This window comes from Calidris pugnax, unplaced genomic scaffold, assembly GCF_001431845.1.
Source record: "Calidris pugnax isolate Ruff unplaced genomic scaffold, ASM143184v1 scaffold44, whole genome shotgun sequence".
Taxonomy (NCBI): Eukaryota; Metazoa; Chordata; class Aves; order Charadriiformes; family Scolopacidae; genus Calidris; species Calidris pugnax.
The window spans coordinates 50,230,646-50,250,366 of NW_015094506.1; the positions used below are offsets into that span (position 1 = coordinate 50,230,646).

Genomic DNA, 19,721 nt, shown 5'->3' on the forward strand with positions numbered 1-19,721 from the left:
AAGTGGGGTTACCTGACAGACCAGAGGGTTTCAAAAGCAGGAGGCAATGGGCTTAACTGGTGGGGAAAAAAAACATCAAAACCAAGTAAGTAAAAACCCAGTCTTGCTACAGCTGTCAGACCAGATGTTTCAGCCACACATTGGCAAGTGATAAACTCAAGATTACAATTAGTTATGTATCCTTACCTGACCAAAAAAGAAAAACAAGTACTGGTGTTTCTAACACATTTTAGGATAACTACTATTTTGATATATTGAAATAAAATCTGCCCTGTAGAATTTAGAATTACACTCTTTTCCCATGTCTTTTTTTTTTGTTGTTGTTGTTTTGTTTTGGTTTTTGTTACTGTAATGAGCTTATTTTACAAACCTTGAAATCTGGATTACAATGGGAAAGAATGTCACACTTCAGCTAAAGACAGAAGCTTAGTTCAGGGTAATATTAGCAACACTATGGCAAAATGTTGCAAAGGAGACCACTTAAAGTTTATAAAATGTAACAGAATATATTAGAGAGACACGTGGGCTTAATTTTCCATTCATGCAGATGTAATTCCTTAGACTTCCACAACTCATCTAAAACTGTGTGCGAGAAGAACCAGGCCAATATACTCTACAGAACAACACGTAGCTTTGGGTGTGTGACTACCAGACTATAAATAGATTATAGTCTGCTTAGGTTACGATTCGGTTCCAGAAAGATTTTAATTGCTGCTGTCAGTGGAAGCTGAGCTGAACCTTGACTCTTGAAATCACATTTGCCTTTGCAAATTAACCTCTATCAGAAAATGAACAGAAAATAAGATATTTGTATATGCACTCTGGTACACATATGCTCATATGACAAAACATTACCAAACTCAATTTCCATTAGTTGCTATTAAATATTGTGACATTAGTATGAGACATGAGTTCCTTACGTGAATAATGAGTAATAATAGCAAATAATTATTAATTATCTGAAATGCTAAGTGCAGATCAATACCCATAATGGTTAGATTAAAGGATTCATAGCATTTGAACTGCAGGAATCTTCTGATTTCAAAAGCACATGAACCAGAGGAAATCTGTTGCATTTAACCTAATTACTTCACTATGACTGACATAAGAATCAAGTCAAAAATCTATGTATGAATTGGAAAGTATTCGAGTTCTTAGATACCTTGAGCAATGTAAGTTTAAATGCTTGGAGAGAAAAGTATTTGCTTATGGCATGAACACACATTCACACCTGTTGTTGGAACAGTTTCCAGTAATGGAACTAGTTTATCACAATAAGTGTTAATACTTTATTCCTTTTTCTGCTAATCCCATTTTCTGTTTTATTTTAAATGACTGTAAGATCTCTACAAAGTTTAGGACCCTGCTGGGCTTTAAAGCTAATGTCAGTTTTCAGCATTTTTTGTAACTACAGCTCACATTGTGCTGGTTACTCAAAGAATCTGTTTGAAACCAGTTCAGTCCAACACTGTCTTTTTGCTGAAGCAGAGTCAATGGAAAGGTTTTGTTGAAGGAAAAGATAATGTATTAATAATTGGACTCCTGGTTCAATGCATATGTAAATAAACATCTACGTTCTATCATTTGCACTAAGGGATCTATTTAAAACCTGCAGTTATTAAGGTGGAGGCAATTTTTTTCCACTCTGGACCAAAACTTCGTTAAACTTCATTTTTATTGAGCTCTTGAAGGAGGTAAGGCTCAGTTTCATTTTAACTATGAGCCTGTTGTGGCCCATAGTACAGCTCACAGCAGTCCAACTGACCCCCAAATCATTGGTTTGAAATTTAAGCAGACTTAGAGTTGAGCCTTTAAATTATACAGAAGACTAATTTTTTGAAAAGAGGGAGATCCTCTCCTGTTACAGTTTCTGGGCTAGCTCATCCTCTGAATCCCTCTCTGGGATTGCAGGTTGTGGAAAAACTCACTGTTCCTCCTGCTCCTACTCCTGAGTTTGCATTCCTGAGTCCTGCCTAACAAAATCCTGTCCTACCTTCTGTAGTGAGCCCTGATCTGTCCTTCTCACTGCCTTGTCTCCAAGGTCCTCTGGCCTCCTTGCATATGTGGTACCTGCTGTGCACAAGGAGCTGGGCCAGCCCTGCCAGTCATGGTGTACATCTTGCCCAGTGTATCAAAACACAGACTTTTATCTATGCAACATTATTAAATACACTCCCTGGGGTGGCATGAACCCAGTATATTTGAAGGATATTGAATTTATTTCCCATGATGGAAGAAGCCTTATATCTCACTTGGAGTTTTACACTACCACTGTACCCCAGACTGATGAGGTAATTTCTTTGGGAAGAATCTCATTGCAACAGTATTTGAAATAAAAGAAATGAAAGTTGGTTTTAAGAGTAATAACATTTTAATTCAACCATTTAAATCTAATGCTCCCAGAACTGAGACCCTCAGTCATCCCAGACTTCTCCTAAAGTCGTGGGGGAGTTTCATTTGTAGAATACATACCTCCAATCATATCTCAACATGAATCAGACTATTTAGTTTTCATGGAGGAGAAAACACACAGAAGAATGAATTGATCTGATTATTTATGACGTTGGCAAACTTGTGATGAGAGCTATCTGAAATGCAGTAATTGAACTACTGCATCACCACCAGGGAGAAGAGTAGGGCCTTAGTCATTGCATGAAAAAGCAGACCACCTGTTACTCCATAGCTTTGGTGTGGTTCCACTCATTTACTTAATGTACAAGTCAGGGAAATGGGACTTTGTGGACTGATAAAAATCCAATAAGGAATAATTGTGCAGGTTCTGTATGGTGACAGCATAACCCTCCAGCCAAGAATATCGAGTATCCCCATCTTAGGGTGCTTTATATGTAGGAGTTTAATACCCCCTCATACCTCCTTTAAGTAGTCTTAATTGGCCTTAAAATCAAGGTACCCAAAATGACAAGCCTCTTGTGAAATGCCTGACCTATGTTATTTTGCAGCAAAAATGCCAAAAAAAGTTCTCTGTGTGTTCTCAAAGTACTGTACGACTGGTTAGTATCTTCAGCATTAGTCTCTCTGCTGATTAAAGGTCCTGTGCTGAGAAATTCCCTCCTCCCCACAGACATATTTTAAAATATTTAGCACTCAGTGCTTTACACTATCAAAGCATTGTACGCATGCTATCTAATATCTCCTAATTAACTCATACATCTCCTATTAAAAAAGCATCTAAAATTAATGACATATGGTATCGCTGGCTTTTATACAACACATGCAAACTCAGCTTTTGGTTTTTACAAGAAACGTGGGTAAGCTGAGATTCCTTTCTGAAATCTGACAAACACTTCGCCATATCTGACTTTCAACAGAGAGGAAATGAACAACAATGCAAATTGGATCCACATAATTATCGATCAGAGACTGAATGCGCACACAAACACCAGCATGGGCAAGGGCAAATCTACAACTTTCAGAGCCAACGTTTACGGTTCCTTAATGAGGTGCACACCAATTACATGGATTTCCCACAGACTTTGCTCTCAAGATTTGTAGAATGCATGAGAAACAAGTAAAGTCTGTCGTTTTGGTATCCATCAAAGCTCTCTTCCATGTGAGGAAGTGGCTAATTTGTCATTTCACACTCAAAAAGGCGTGAAAGGCAAAACGGAGGGAGGTTAGATGGAAAAGGGAAAAGGGGGGTTGTGACTCATGAGAAGAGACAGTGGGCCTGATTTGGAGCTTGTGTTTGTTGCTGCGTATCAGAAATAAATTCAATGAAATCACATTGATGTAAAGACAAGAATGAGGCAAGTCTTTCTTGCTTATATGGAAAAATTTACACTATTATAACCAAAATATGAACCAAGGAACAACAAACACTTTACAAATGAAATTATGGTATATAGCAATTTTCTAACTTACAAGTTTTATTTACACATGGACATCTTTTGTTTTATTTAATTATAATAAAAGTATTAATTCCAACAATGCAAATTTTCAACTTAAAAATACATAAGACCTTTGGGAGAAAATCCCAAAGAATATGCACATCTGAGGAATGTCAGGTCTGTGTCAAGAGCACTGGTCTCAGCCACTAACTATTTTCCCTCATCGTCTTTCATTTAGCTTTGTTGTTGTCTCTTATTTTTCTTTTCCTCTGCATAAAACAGAGGGCCAGAGAAACAGTCAGAATCAAACCTTTGGAGAGATATGAGAGGTGCAGGCAGGAATCCCATTATTTCTTAATAGGATTTGTGCACATACCTCCCACAGACCACTTAGGAAATTTACTGGGAAGCATCTCAGAGGCAGTTTCAATTAGAGTCAACATTTCATTTCAGCAGATGGACTGCAAACTGGTGGCTATTCAAACTCTAATGAGTAACGCTTGATAATTCCCCTCTCTTGAACTATGATTATGCTTGCTTTCTTTTTTTCATGGGGAGAATGAATGTTGTTTCTAAGCCAATACTTAATTTGCTTTTTTGCTGAGCCTCTCTGTGCTAGCAAGCCCCACCCATGTGCCTGTGTACAAAACCAATGGGCAAATTAGCGGGTATTTTTGTAGATCTGTCACACATTTCTACCACGCTTTTTATTCAGAAAGATGCCAAAGAACTAGAAGTACATCTTCCCTCCCCTGAAATGTAGCCACCTCTTGGGTGGAATATGGCAGCAAATATTAACCTGGGAACACGGCCACTAAATCCTATGTGAAAATTATGCAGGAAGCACAGAACACAGCTCATGTAGCCTCAGGCTACCCAGAAATTAGCTAAAAGTGTACATCTTTTCTTTTTAATGAATGCATTTGAAATTGTTGCCTGGTGTGTGGTACTCCAATAAGGAACATCTCATTTGGTATCAAATCCCATTGTACAGTCTCATACAGATTAATAGTGATGGTGAGTTATCTGATTTCAATAAGAAGCAGTACTAATTCATAGGCAAGATGCACAAAACCAGAACACAGTATTTAACTTTCATGGAAAATGTCCTTTCTTTAAATAGCATTTACAAACTACGTAGAAGGTGGCCTGGCTGGCTCATGGTGCCTTCGGTTTCGCTTTTTTTTCATCTCCTGCACATGCTTCCATTTGGCACCACCTTTGTTCCGCTGCCGCCGTTTCTCCCGGTGCCACATCTGTTCACAGTACTCATCCAGGCTAAAGCTGGGGCTGCTGACGAGCTGAATGTAGTCCTTGTACCTCAGCCGGGACTCTGTCAGCAAATCCCTCACCCGGCCCTCCTCATCCTCAGTTTTCTGAGTGCTTTCCATTTGCCCGTTCTCAATGACATTCAAATTCAGCTTCACAATGGTATGGACAAAGGTGTGCTCCTGGGCTTTGCAGAAGTAAGCTCCTGCATCCTTTCTTTGCAAGCTGCGGATCAGCAGCCCATGCTCTGTTTTGATGATCCTTTCATCAGCCTTCAGCTGTTGGGTCAGACAAAGAAGAATGATATTTGTGAGTTTCGTCAGCAAAAACAGAACATGTGTCAGTGCTATACTGAGGCGCAGAGAAGGCTCAGATGGCACGTGTCATGTCCCATCCCTTGGGTGCCAGCACACATTGGGGCACATGCAGCTCAGACACACACCAGGAGATCCTTTAAGTGTTTGAGTTCTGCTCCTGACCATGGGACCTGTATCATTGACATTTCAGTAGTAAAACATATATGCTGTAAAGCTGAAAGGACAGGCAGTAACACACATCCCACCAAAATGCAATAAGTTAGATTACAGTCTCCAAGGAAGGGTAGCTATTTAGTGCCAAAAATCCCATTCATTAACTGCTTTTCTTGAGTATCTGTAATGCATCTAATATACCAGGGTGCTTGTATATATCTGGAGTGCTGAGGCCCTATTACACTAAAAATAAATACTACTACTGATTTTTAAAGTTAAATACTGCAATTTTGATCTTCAACCGGGTTTTACAACAGGAAGGCTTTGACTCATTGAGGAGTGATTAAAAGCACCCAGTGAGGTTACATGAATGCAACCCACTACAATTTTTTACTGTTAAGATCTCTGACGAAGAACTTAGAGGGGAAAGAAAAAAAACCCAAAAAAAGAAGCAAAGAAAAGAATGAGATTGCAAGTGAGAGTTGAAGTCTGTCAGTGTGGAACTGTGGTTTCATTTACGAATGGAAATACTTCAAAAAATACAGCACGTTCTCACATGTTAAATATAAGGTGCACCTTAGAGTAATAACACTGTCAGGTGAGTTACATATCTGGTGATCTGAAAATTATTTCCAAAACAACCTAAGTCTAAAAAGAAGCATAACCCCCTTCCCAGAAAAAAAAACAAAAACAACAGAATGGGGCACTGGGCACCTAAGTATTTTTGCAGCTGTGGAACAGAGAAGGTAAGTGATTTGCCAAAGACCATATAAAGATTAGTAGCAGAGGTGGAAGTAGAAAGCAGAACCCTAACTCCCAGTGTCCAACACCAGTATTTCCTTTGAAAATGATCCTGGTCTAGTCCAAAGTTGTCACCTCCCAGGCATGCTATGTTCTGCTGCCACACAGAGGCTGCAGCAGACAGTGGCACCAAAGGAACTTAGCACTCAGCCTGCAGCAAAGCCAGGGCCTTGCTCACAACCTCAGCGCTGCTGGTGGCATTGTTATAATGTAGAAAAACTTTAGGGCAAGGCTGAGTAGTGGGTTTAAAAAGGGGGGGAGTGGGGGCAGAGAGGAACCAACACAGAATCTGGAAAATTTCCCAGAGTGCACATCTGACCCTCCAGCAAACTTCAGAGGATGAAGATCAGGGAGGCATAAAGATGACTAAATTAGATTTATTCACAGTGGGTAAGCTACACAGCCTTTCTTTATGTAAAAAATCTGCACATGATTCCCTCTTCCACTCCATGGGAAAATATGTATACATACATATGATTCTCCATCTGTTATGATTCTAACTCACTAGTACTTTATCATAATAGGATAGCTTGGAGCAAAGAGATGGATGAGATGACCTCCCAGGGCTTTTAGCTTTACTTTTTTCTAAGTGTCTATGTTAATGGTTTTGGAAGGGTTAAATAATTTGAGAGACCGTTTTGAGAACACCAGAAAAAGCAATACAGATACATACAGTAAATGCAGAGAGAGAGAGAGGCTTTGGCTGGCTACTCTATCAGCTGTAACCATCTTCAGTAACATACAGATTAGGTAAGTAGGTATGTAGTTAGATGGACAGATAGATATATGGATGGATGGATATTGGCCTGTGTACTACCATTGATATGACTGCAGCAGAGACAAGAAATCATCTGCTACAAAAGCCTGGTCAGAATGTGGCTCTGGCTGCCTGTTTCTGTGGCCAAGTATTTTTTGGCTCCTGCTACCAGTCGACAGTGTTGGGTCAATCCTGAGCTTTAGCCTCCTTGTTTGTAAACTGTATATAAGCATGCCTGCTTGGCACCAGCAGTGTGAAATCATACTAATTTCAGGAAATTCCTGGAAAATCGATTGTCCTGACAGCAGGTGTTACATGAGCACAAGCTACTTTTGATTTACTGCTTAGAATTTAAATCAGAGAAATTATGGTCAAGCCTCAAACACATACACAGAAGATACCAGGGATACAAACTAGAAAAGATGACTTTTCCACCTCCAGAACCTACAGTACAGGGCAGTAGTCCTCAATTTTATCAGCTAGTGACACTTAATTCCAAGTAAATGTACCTTTCTTACAGTAAGAATAGGAGCATAAAATGCATAAATGCATACACAAATAAGTAGCTGTAGGCAGAAATATGTCTAGGGCAGGTGTTTCCTTGTGGTGCTGTGTCCACAGAGAGAAAGAAGCAGGAGCAGGGGCCAGGTGGAAGTGCTCGGAGGCTTGGCTGTTGCAATATAACAGGGAAACCCCTCTTTCTTCTGCCCAGGCTTCATGTCAACATGAAGACCCAAGATTGAGAAATTCAGGGAAAGGGATGGGAAGAAGCAGCTCATTTCCAGACATTTGGGTTTCATAAGGCATTGTGCAAAGACCAAGTTCCCACATTGTCTGAGTGAAAACAGGATGGATCTCTTTGAGCTCGGGGCTTGATGCAATTGCAGCAGTAGCATCTGCCTATCGGTGGCTCTGCCAGTATTGTAGTCCAGAGCGTCTTGACAGCTGTGTACCTCCTACACTTGGAAGATCTCCAGCTGGCTGTTTCAGCTGGCTGGGTGCCAGCCCAAAGAGCGCTTACTAGTGCTTTGCCTATTTTCAGTGAAAGGAAGGCAGAATAATGGCAGATCTAGACTTGAAAAGGTCACTGAACCCCCAAGTCCAGCACCCTGCTACTCATAACTATTTACCATTTCTGTAGCAGCCGTCACTTTCTAGTCATAAACGTGTGAACTGGTGGAGGTGCCCCCCCATCTGCCTTGGGATACTGCAGAGAAAGCTAACAGTCTAAATTGGTTGTGTCCCTTAATCCCAGCCCATCATGACTCCTATTTTTAATGAAGCAGCGTTCTTACAGAGTGTCCTGTGTTAACCTTGGATATTGATTTACGGTGACTGTCACCTCTTCCTCCTCTGTGCTTTCATTGTTCATTCCTTTCTTATCCTCTGGCAGGATGAAATTATGGCTCTGATTTCACACGTATTGAGCAACACTTCATTACTGTTTTCCCTCCTCACTTCTCTTTTTGGTATCCTGTTTATGTTGTTTTACCCATAGGTTCAGAACTCTTCCTGTCTTTCCTCTCTACTTTTTCCCCCACAGGGCTCTGGAGTTTCATAAACACCTGGCATTTCATTACTTGGTAGTAGATCTTTAACCTTTCACTTGAATGTTTAATGTGCTCTTTGGTTTCTGACCTATAGATGTAAAACATGTTTTATTAAATTTTGAGGAGAGTGAAAAGTCTAGTTAGATAAAAGACGTCATTTTGCTTTGGTCAACTATGGATTCATTGCTCCCCCTTCCCCCTTGCCATGTCATAATCAACAACTCTCCTAAAATATTTGTAAATATGATTTAACAATTCAGAAGCACAAAGGCTTTAATTCATAAAAGCTTGCTGACATGTGCTTAAATTTGAGCATACAATAAAAATTAAACATGAGAGACATTGTTTTCTTCAATAGGGAACCAATTATAAACCACAGAAATGAAGCAATTGATTACCATTTACTTCCTTTTCTTAGTGGAGTGAGATAAGATTATTGACCATATTTTATCAACAAACTGTATTTTTCATTCTTCATGATAAACACATAAGTATGTCTAAAATTACATTACTTGAAGTATTGCACATTCCATAAGTACTGACAATATTTGACAAAGGGAAAAGATCTCCATGCAAATCAAACACTTGATTTTTACAACCTGAATTTAACAATGGAGGAAAAATAGGCATCGCCAATAATGATTGCAAATCTTTAAACAATCAGTAAATTGGAAAACAACCAAGGATTTGAAAGTGCTGTGGCACCAGATTAGGTCAATGCCTTTTGTCCTTTGCTAATGATGTGTTTAGATAGCTCCCTCTTTACAAATAATTCACATGTCAACTCTTTCACAGTTAAAACACTGCACCTGTCTGGGAGAAGAAAGTGGCTTCAAAGCCTGCCTTCCCTCATTAATCAACATGTGAAAAAATGTTAGAGGTAAAGCTGGAATAATCATGGGTTAGTTGCAACTCCTGAACAAATTGAGAGGGGAAGAAAGGAAAATGAGGAACATTTGCAGAACATTCGCATTTGTCTTTGGTTTTCTATTATTTTCTTCTTCATCCTTATCATTTAACTGGAAATAAAGATCACTCTGGGTTTTTTGGCATTATTGTTACACATGACTTTATTTCTATTGTACTGGGAAAATAATCATTTAACTTCAACACAGCTGAAGAGTCAATGTCTCTCCTTTTTTTTTTCTCCCCTTTTTTTTTTTACATGTTTTTTTATTTATCAAGAAGCCATAGAAAAAAATGAAGAACGTGTTGCTGGTATAATGTCATTCTGGAAATGCATGATTCTTATTATATTCAAGGTGAAGCTAATTTCTCATTCTGAGACTAAATTTTAAACTCCTACCCCCCATAGTATATCCAAATCAAAGCAGAAATGTTATGTGCTATATCTCAGTTCAGCGTTACTTCTTTCTTTTTTTCCCAGGAAACTGTCAAAAATATTAGTCTTACTTAAGAATCCCAAGGTACTGGGGGTGGGGGGAAAGCCAATGAGTCATATAACAAAATGAAAGAGTGAAAGCATGAGAGCTATAAGCAGTCCGTAGGCTGCAGAATGAATCTCTTCTTATTTTTCCCGCCTTCTTTGTCTCTTTCTCATTGACCTAAGGATTCAAATACTGAACTACACTCCTCTAACAGAAGGCACTACTGGAAACTCAGTCCTTGGTGTATGTCCTCTTCCTTACTCAGCTCTCATCCAGTCTTAGATTTCACGACTGGCACTTAATCTATGACCTTTTTTCACTAGATGCTGCTGCTGACCAGTTGTTTATAACAAAGAAAATTGCCATCATGATGTAAAAACCTACAGACGCAAAAAGATATGGAAATTGATGTCTTGGATAAATTGAAAAATGTCTTCCCAGTCTGGCTAAAATGTGAAATGGAAACAACATGTCTTTACTCAGATAGGGAAGCTAAGTCACAATCTTTTGCACGGCAAGGTGTCCTATCTGAGAGTGGGTCAAAGTCTTCTACCTACCAAACCATCAGATGGTCATTAAGCTGGGTCTGTCAGAAAAACCCATGGCTGTGGGGCAGGAATATAGAAAGGGTGAGAATTGCTGGAGCAGAACTGGAATGTCCCCCTGCCTTTTGATGGATTTATTTTCACTCCCAATATGAATAGAGCCGTTAAGGAGAGAGCTAAAAGTGATATGTACCTCTTCTGTCACTTCTGACCATATGGTTTGTTCTGTCCCCTGCACCTTGCAGGAGGTGACAGCTTGGCAGACCTGGAGCCACAGGAGACTCAGGGTGAAGTGCAGCCTAAAGGAGGGGGGCTTTTCCGAGCTGTGGGATACTAAAACTAATGGCTTTGTAGGGATCCATGCATTCGCTTTTTGCAGTCCTGACACCTATTATATACATAACTTAACACATAGGCATTTTTTTGAGAAATAAATGAATATCTGTTTTAAGCCTGAGCAAACTTCAGCAGTTTAAGACATTATGAACAGATGACATCCCCACTTTTTTTTTTATTTATTTTATGAACTCCAGCCCTGAAATGCTCTGCCTCATCTCAGTGAGTAACCCTGCACGCACAGGAACAAACATGATCAATTGCGTGAGCACCACTAAACACAAAAGCAGTAGATATTTGACTCCTGACCTTATAATGGCCCCAAGCTACAGGGAAATGTACTCCCACTGGCAGCAAAATGACCTGGTGACAGGTCCTGTACCACAGGAGATCCTGTCCCTCCCCACAGGTTGCTCTGCCTGGAAGTCACTTTCTGAACTGTGACCCTAAGGGTGAAATGTCGGGGACATCCTGCTGGGCGAAACACTTCCCATCTAGTCTGGATTTTGCCCTTTTCCTTCCCTCAGGAAGCTGTAGTGCATGTCCGGGACACTGCATAACCATCTATTTGTGAAGTCAGGTTTAAAGACTTGCTGAGACATTACAGTTCCAGCCCTGGAACTAAAAGTCCGTAACCTAAGTTCCAGGTGCATGGAGTCATTTGCAAAGCATGGTATCGTCATCACAATAAGTTACACCACTAAGGCATGCACTAAAATAATGTACAGTGTTATTTGAGAAATCTGCTGCAGGAAGGGAGAGAGAGAGAGAGCAGAAAACGTAATTGTAATGGGAAAAGTTGTGGTAAGGCATGGGCTGAGCAAAGATCAAGCTACACATTAAATATGACCACGTTGTTTCTGTCACATATGGTATTTTTGTCAAAATGAAGTACTTTGAAAAGAAAGTCAATTACTCTGCTGATCTTTGGATTTTCTAGGAAGGCTTCCAATTAGGCTCCAATACTGATGGTAAGTCAAATTAGAAAACCTGAAAATCTCAATTTCTGGATCCCCAGATTAACAAGGGATTAACATTTTAACCTGAAAATACCCTTATTTTATCTAATAGAAGAAGTGATTGTTCAGCATATCTACAGACCCAGTCATTTATTTAGGCAAATAGATAAATTAGATAAAATTAGGAATCTAACTTTAGATACATGCATTTGAAAACATGACATTTGTAGTTTAATATCTATCTTTAAAAATAACCAATAAATCTTTTTTTCCTTCCTTTCTTCTAACATTTATATGTCCCAGTATGATGATTTGAGATGTGCAAGTTGAATTTGCTCAGAAGGAGTTTAAATTCTTAAGACCCTGGAACTAATCTGGGTCAAAATACTAGAAATTTGGTTACTATAAGAGTTTTGTGGCAGGAATCAAACAAAATTAATAGCTATATACTGTCTTTAAGTGATCTGATACCGTAATCCTCAATGTGTGCATATGCATTTATATAGACTGTTATCTTCAAAGATTGCAAAAAATATATATAAAAATAAACTACCATAACCACCCCAAGGAGCTGTGGAACATGTGCTCCAACTTTTATTTTATCAAAGCTAAATCACAGAAACTCTGCTACGGCTTTAGGGACAATATGTGGTAAGAATCTATTTGCCTACTGTTAGCATTCATAATGTAGAAAATCTGTCTGCAGATTTCTCCTTCAAATTTTCTTCTAAATTTGCCTCAAAGGTTAATCTAGCCTTTTAGCAAAGCTTTACTTTTCTCATACAAACAGATGTCAGATGGTTTACACAGAGCCAGCCCAGAAAACATTGCTGCTAGTGGAGGGCTGCTAATGTGCAAAGATGTATGCTGTGTGCCTGCTGGAGCTTCAAATGCCATCACACATATGCATGCATCCCCTTTCCCTCAACGTGCACATCCTTGGCATGTTGGGCTGTCCTGCAGTATGGGACATCACCAGTTACCTGGGTAACTGGCATTTGGCCCAGAACAACCAGCAGGGGCCAGGTCCCTGCCACAATGAACCTTTTGGAAATACAAAGCATGGCAAAAAATTAGATAGCCTTAATTTAGGCTATGCTGTATAGGTTAGCCTGCTCTAATTTTGTTCAGAAGTTGTTTGACCTGCAGTTTGTTCTAAAATCAGATAAGAAAGATAGCTTAAGCTTGGCTTCCTGACATTCAGAGGCCTATCTGAACCTGTGTTTTATGAGAAAATCAACTGATTTTTTTTTCCCTAAATAGACGCAGATAAAGTCAAAATCAGCCCTTCAAAAGTGGCTTTCAAATCTTGAAAGTGTGACTTCTTACGATACAGAAATATTACATTCTTCATAAGGAACTGGCTGATTTATGCAAAATTTGCAGCTCTTTTTGAGACACTCAGGCACATGTTCTAGTTGCAACACACTGTTTTAAAAATGATTGAGTCTCCTTAAAACTTGACATAACTTTCTGTTCAGAAAAAAAGAAAAAAAAAAGGGCAAAACACACCAAAAAATACCCACCCCAAAAAACCCTGCTAACTATCTGATTAAATTTACTTAAAATGAGTCTTAAACAGATGGTTAAAATTAGGCAAATACTTGTTTCCCCGATCAAATATTTAAGTACATTTACAAACTGCTGCCTTAGGGAAGTAGAGCACAGAGTCTTCTGTACAAAACAGTTAAAGGTAAATCAATTAAAGCACAAACAATGAATGCCCATAGGTCTTTAAAGGCTGATACACTTCTAGCTGAGTTTTCACTTCAACCACCTGTGGCTGAGAGCATGCTTGGCCAGCTGATCAGAAGATCACATTTTTTTTACCAAGTACGGACTGTAATGGAGGTTAGAGGTGGTATTTCAAACTAGTAATCTTTCTTTTGGTGTTTAGTGCATGTTGTGGGAAGCACTGTGTCTACAAATTAAAGAAGTTTTAACTCTCAGCGGAGCAAAGAATCTTTGCCAATCCAAAGCATGAGTGAGAGAAGGGAAGTAAAAAAAAAGCACTGCAGTGTCATAGTCAATCTACAGCCTTGAGGGTTTTTTATCTTATCTAGTTGGGAAATCAGAAGTGCCTTGTATCCCCTTACTCTGGCTTTCTGGGCCAAGACATAACTGGGGTTGCAACTTTGGGACTACTGCCATGAGTCACATCTGACCCAGAGGTGATGTTCTCATAGGCACCTGTCCCGTCCTGCATCTCCCCAGCCTTTAGAGAGAACCAGCACATTTTCTGCACTCAGAAAATCTCATAGGATGAATTACCATTGAGAGTGGAAGACTGGTTGGGTGTTTGATAGTTCCTGTCATTTAAACTAATTTTTGTCTCAGATGAACATTTAACAAAAAAGCATACCTAACACCTGGGACCAGCTCACTTGAAAGGGCAGTTCTTTTCCCTTCTCCTTCCCCGTTGCCATGGTTGCCATCACAGCAGGACTTGGCCTCACACACAAAATCACTCATGTAAGAGAAAGGCTATGAAAACTCCTGAGGTTTGAAACTTACTTCAACCCAGTCCAAATCAGCCCCAGCACATTGACCTTTTGGGCACATGATAGAGTTCCTTTGTCACTAGTTCAGAGAGGAATCAGCAGGAAATTGTGCAGGGGGTATGTGGGGACATGGAGGCTTCTCCAGGACTCCTCCACCAGTGATGACCCCAAACCTGCCTCCTGCAGGAATTAAGGGCCATCGCCAGTCTCACTACTTTCTACTCCACAAGCAAGGTACAATTCTTTAACCTGATATGTCTGCATCAGCGCAGAGTGGGATTTAAGAAAAATTCTCAATCTACACTAACAAGAAAAAAAGGAAATAAAAAAGCTTTTTACTGCGCAGACCATTCCTTCTCTGGGGAGAAATGGAGAGAAGCAGCAAGCCATACATGCAATTCTTAGCTACGTTGCTTAACATGATAATGGAAGGCTATCAGTCACTAAATGAAGCAGAGATTTTACTAAAAGAAAGGAGTTTAAACATACTTTTACCTACAGAAGCAGTTGTGTTCATTTCTGGACAAAAGGGCATTTTTTTGTCAGTACTTTGATATTTTTTACCACTATTTTAAGCCTAATTTCTCTTTTCTTCTTTTTTTTTTTTTTTCTTTTTAGCAGAATGAGCACATAAGTCAAAATAAATATCTGAATCTGCTTATGACACAGTACAAATGGCTTCTCTCTTCCCCACTGCATGCCCCAAATGGTGATACCAGAATGCTATGTGATACCTAAGGTGAAGCAAGGAAAAGTAAAACATTGACTAATCCCAATAACTCCTGCCTTTCAATGCTCAGCTGAATTCTCTATAGAGGATACTTGTCTTGATGACTATAACTTACCTCTTCTCGATGTTCTTCTCCAGAGCGCTGAATATACCACCTAATAGAGGCTTGCTGGGACTTAGGAATACATTCCAGAAACGTTGAATTAAATTCAATGCCAAAAATCACCTTTTCATCAGCAGTTTCATGACTAATGCCTGGAAAGCAAACATGGTACAGGAGATTAACCCTGACCTGGTATTTAAAGCAATGGGAAAATAGCCTGATTCAGAACAGATGCTATAAGAGCGAGTGAATTATAAAAAAAGCAAAAGGGAACTTAACTTTTAGCTTAAACTATAACTATAAGGATTTAGAGGCGGCTGCTAACCTTCCTTCAGTGCAACTGGTTTTTAAGGAGGTCAATAAAATCTGTATCACGAGCTTGCTCCATTTTCAAGTTGAGACTTTCACCTTTGAGGAATTTAAAATCTGACCCATATTTTTTCCTCTAAGTAACACAACTACTAAACCTGAGGCAAAGCTGCTAAAGGTAGATTGCATGGTCTGGTTTGTTCATCCCAAACACTTTAAAGGAGTCACAGGGCTACAGTAAACTGAAGTTTACCTTCCTTCAGTACAATTTGAGCCATGAGCAGATCTAGGGTCCTTTCTTGGGCTTCTGTAAACCTGACCCAGTAGTTTCTAATCTCTACATCTTCATTTCCTTTTCCAGTCTCTTATCTGTGTCTTATCTGTGTTACCCTTAGAGTGAAGCTGTTCCTTATGCTCTGCTAATAATAGAAAGGAAGGTGAAAGCAGTAGTGTCTCCTAAATCAAAAGTTAGCTCAATAATAAAATGAGCACAATTTTGGGTTGTTTTTTCAATATAATAAGTACCTATATGAGATCTGTAGAAATTCAAGCTCTCCACATTAAATGCTTTTCTTTTATTTCACTGTGCCACTGAGATTTCAGTAGAGCCAAACAACTTCATGCAGCCAATGTAGTCTCTGGGAGGGAATCTCACACAGTGGAGCACTGAATTTAAATGGGTTTTGGGGCCATAATGTTATTAATTATTGCAAATGGCATAAATAAGCCAAGAGCCTGGAGTGGCACAGGTCAGCTTCATGGTTTTATGGCACACAGGGGCCATCCCCAGCTGGATAAAATTTCTATCGGTGGTGCTACATCAGGGCAAAGGATTAATACCAGTTTCTGTGCTAAGTCGTTTTACATTTGTCAAGTGAAGCCAACTCTTCCAGTATCTCTTTATTCTTCCAGGAAAATGTGACATTGTCAGCCTTTATGCTAGGGTTTCTGTAACCTTGAGCTTTGCACAGTCTCAGATACTGTTTTTTGTAGAGCCATGGTAAGCAGCAGGTGGGGAAATTCTGGCCGTTTGGGAATGAACAGGAGTTTTGTCATTGACTTTAATGGAAAAGAGATTTTACCCTGACTTTTTAACTATGTCTTCAAGCACACACGTACAGTCAGAACCCTCTATATTGTGCAACAGACTAAAGTCTTTGATCCTGTGGCAAGCAGCTCTGATTTCTGCAGTGACTCACGCCGAGATCTGTGGCAGGCAACCAGCACCGCAGCGGCATGAAAATAACCAGAGATCAATGGAAAGCGGTGGCTCATCCCAAATCAAATGTTCAGCCCAGCAATACAATCAATACTGTTTTGACTGGGCTGTTCCTTTTAATAAGTGGCTAGAAGAGCCCCAGACAAACCCACGCTTGGTTTTGAATGCTTTTCATTTAGTTTACGCTGCCACAGAGATTGCCGCGCAACCGCAGGATTTCATACTGACAGTGCTCGCTGTAAGAGAAGCGCTGCAGTTGCCAAAAGGAGCAAGCCAGACCCTTTGGCATCTGAAAAGAGGGTGTGGGAAAAGGAGGGGGGAGCCGATGGGGAGGGGGGGGGTAGGCTCTTGTTAATAACAGGAGTATTTAAGTAGCTGTGGAGAGGGGAAGGGGCTGGTTTGGCAGCAAGGCTTTTGGGACTTGCGTCAAGTGCATGCGGCGGAAGGGGAGAAGATGATGTGTTCCCCATTCGCCCCTGCGGGTTTCCTCATGGGATTATCTCCCCTGTTTCTGGATGAACGGAGGCCCTGGTAGCTGCTTGTAGGGATGTGTGTGATGTTTTTGCGTCACAGGCACATTTTCCTCCCCTGGTTGCATGCTGGGGAGTGTCGCCTGTAAAAGGTGTGAGGGTACCTTCCCAGGCTGGCTGCCTCTTATTAGCCCCAGCTCCCCAAATTTAACTGCAGGAGGGGTAATGTATGTGAAGTGTGGGAAAGGCAACTGTTTTGACAGTGTTATTCTGTCAGGCTCAGCAGGGTTTTGCAGACAGCTGAAGACCCTAACAGCAAACTCTGTTATCAAAGCAACTAAAGAGCAAGAAAGGTGCAAAATACTCACTGTCTTCCACATCCCAGCACTGAGCAACTGGGTCTCCATATTTGACATCTTGCCTCCTGGCTCGCCTATGGGAAGAGCATGCAAACTTGTAACACTTCAGGCATAATTGCTGGAATTCAACAACAAAATACAGAGGAGCTCAGCAGATGTGGACTCGCATTGCTCCCACCCTACTGCTGACAATTACGGTCTTAACTAAAACCAGCCTCACCCTCAAAGCAGCATGTGGCCTAGAGAGATTTGTACAACTGACATCAAGAGAAGGGCCTGTGATTTGGGAAACCACTGGGAGGGGAAAAAGAAAAATCAAGAGAAAAAAATCTGCCTAGAATGAAAGCCTGCAATATAGTGACAGAAAGAGCATCTAAACCTGCTTTAGGACCACGGCACGTGTGTCTCCTGGTAGGGTGGACTGTCTTGGAAATAACTAAAAACATCCTTAATGTTGTATGTCATGGAAAAGATCTGAGGTTCAACAGGTGATATTCAAAATTGAGCTCAGGACCAGCCCAAGGTAACACTGACTAGTAAACCAATCATTAAAATGAAGAGAGAAAAGCATATGTTTGAGTTTGGTAAAAAACAATTGACAAATCTGATTATCTTTCATCTTTATGAACAGAGAAAACACTTGAGGTCTGAGACGATCTGTTACCTTCCACAACTATCTTGCCTGCTAATGTCTGGTGTGCTACTTAAACTCACTGTGACTTAGTGTAATTCCAGTGTAATAGCATTAAAAAAAACCAAATAAAATAGCAAACTCTTCCTCTGTGGATGGTTGCTATTATCTCCCAAGTGCTACAAAAGAAGTCACATTTTAATTTTTCAGTAAAAGAATTGGAGACCCAGGGCGGAACTGTTTCCTCCCTCACAGCCACACTGGAGATAACAGGAGTGGGATATCCTATGTGCAGAGCAACGTCTCAGCAAGAGAGCAGTTCCTGAGGCCAAGCTGTCCACTGTGGTAAAAGGTATAGACATGCTGGAAGCACAGGCTACTACACAGAAGGAAAATATTCCAGTAACTGATCTACTGGAGGATTCCCAAGGCCAGTCACCCATCCCTTGTTTTGGAGCCACAGACTTTTGGCCTTCCCACCAAACTGCACATCTGTTAAAAAGCATGGACCATCAATCTCTGTGTCCCAGCCCACCTCAGGCTTCAGCAAGCCTCACGTGTCACTAACTTTGCAGTGAGCCTGAACACTTACTTTTCTCCTTTCGTTTATACTTCTCTGAATTTGGTTTGCTTTGGCTTTGAGGGAAAACACATAAAGTTCTTTGACACCATGACACAATAACCTATGAGTCATTAACTTCAATGGTTTGTCTAATTGCTCAGGTTCCAGCCCTGCAACTGCTAAGGTAGCAAGTCTTGTTCCAGAGCCTGAGCTCAGGCTGCAGCCTCTGACCGTCACTGCAAGAATTACTGTCAGGAAGGCTTTGTCCAAAGGGGAATGAAGAGGCTGTGAAGGACCCTGGCTCAACGAGCGAACACAGAGCTCCAGCTAAATCAGCCAAAAACTCCAGGAGACACATCCAGCAACTGAGTTACTGCACTGTCAGAGCCTGCAGTGTGCTCTCACTCCACTTAGATTCATGCTGCTGTCCTAGCTGGTGAGTACAGAAAGTTCAGATGAAGCTTCTTTCACTGCGGAAAAACTGTACCAATGCAGTCAGATCACAGTACCTAAATCTCTGTCTCCCTCTCATGGCTAGACCACGAATACAATTGATGACAGTGACATGCTTTGAGTCAAGTTGTCCAAGTTATTTAAATCAGACAGGGGAAGCTTGTTCTTTCAGATCAGAGAATTAAATATATTTTATTATTGACCACTCTGGGATACTATGTTAAACTCTGCTTTATAAATATGATGGTGCCCTATGCAAAAGGCAGAAGCTTAAGAGAAGGTCTTGCACCTTGGGCAGAGTCAGCCACAACGTGGACCTCCATCTGAGCATCTCGTGCCTTAAAGCATTTAGCATAAAAATGGAAAGTGAGGGATTTATGATGTTAGCTGCAGTTGCTGAGTTACTGCCACACACATTGAAACAAAGCTATTGTCTTCACAGCTCTTTGAGCACAAAACGT

General features: G+C 40.4%; 1 protein-coding gene across 6 annotated transcripts in view; it reads right to left on the reverse strand.

The window, feature by feature from the left end:
• Positions 1-2,352: 2,352 nt before the first annotated feature.
• SEMA3D (sema domain, immunoglobulin domain (Ig), short basic domain, secreted, (semaphorin) 3D) overlaps positions 2,353-19,721 on the reverse strand; it is a 148,460-nt gene continuing 131,091 nt past the window's right edge. For all 6 annotated transcript variants that reach the window (XM_014963798.1, XM_014963796.1, XM_014963792.1 and 3 more), the window contains exons 16-18: positions 17,624-17,688; positions 15,270-15,409; positions 2,353-5,395 (exon numbers count right to left, since the gene is read on the reverse strand). In XM_014963798.1, the coding sequence (XP_014819284.1) occupies positions 4,982-5,395; positions 15,270-15,409; positions 17,624-17,688 (619 nt within the window). In that variant the 3' untranslated portion in view covers positions 2,353-4,981. The remainder of the gene's footprint in view (positions 5,396-15,269; positions 15,410-17,623; positions 17,689-19,721) is intronic.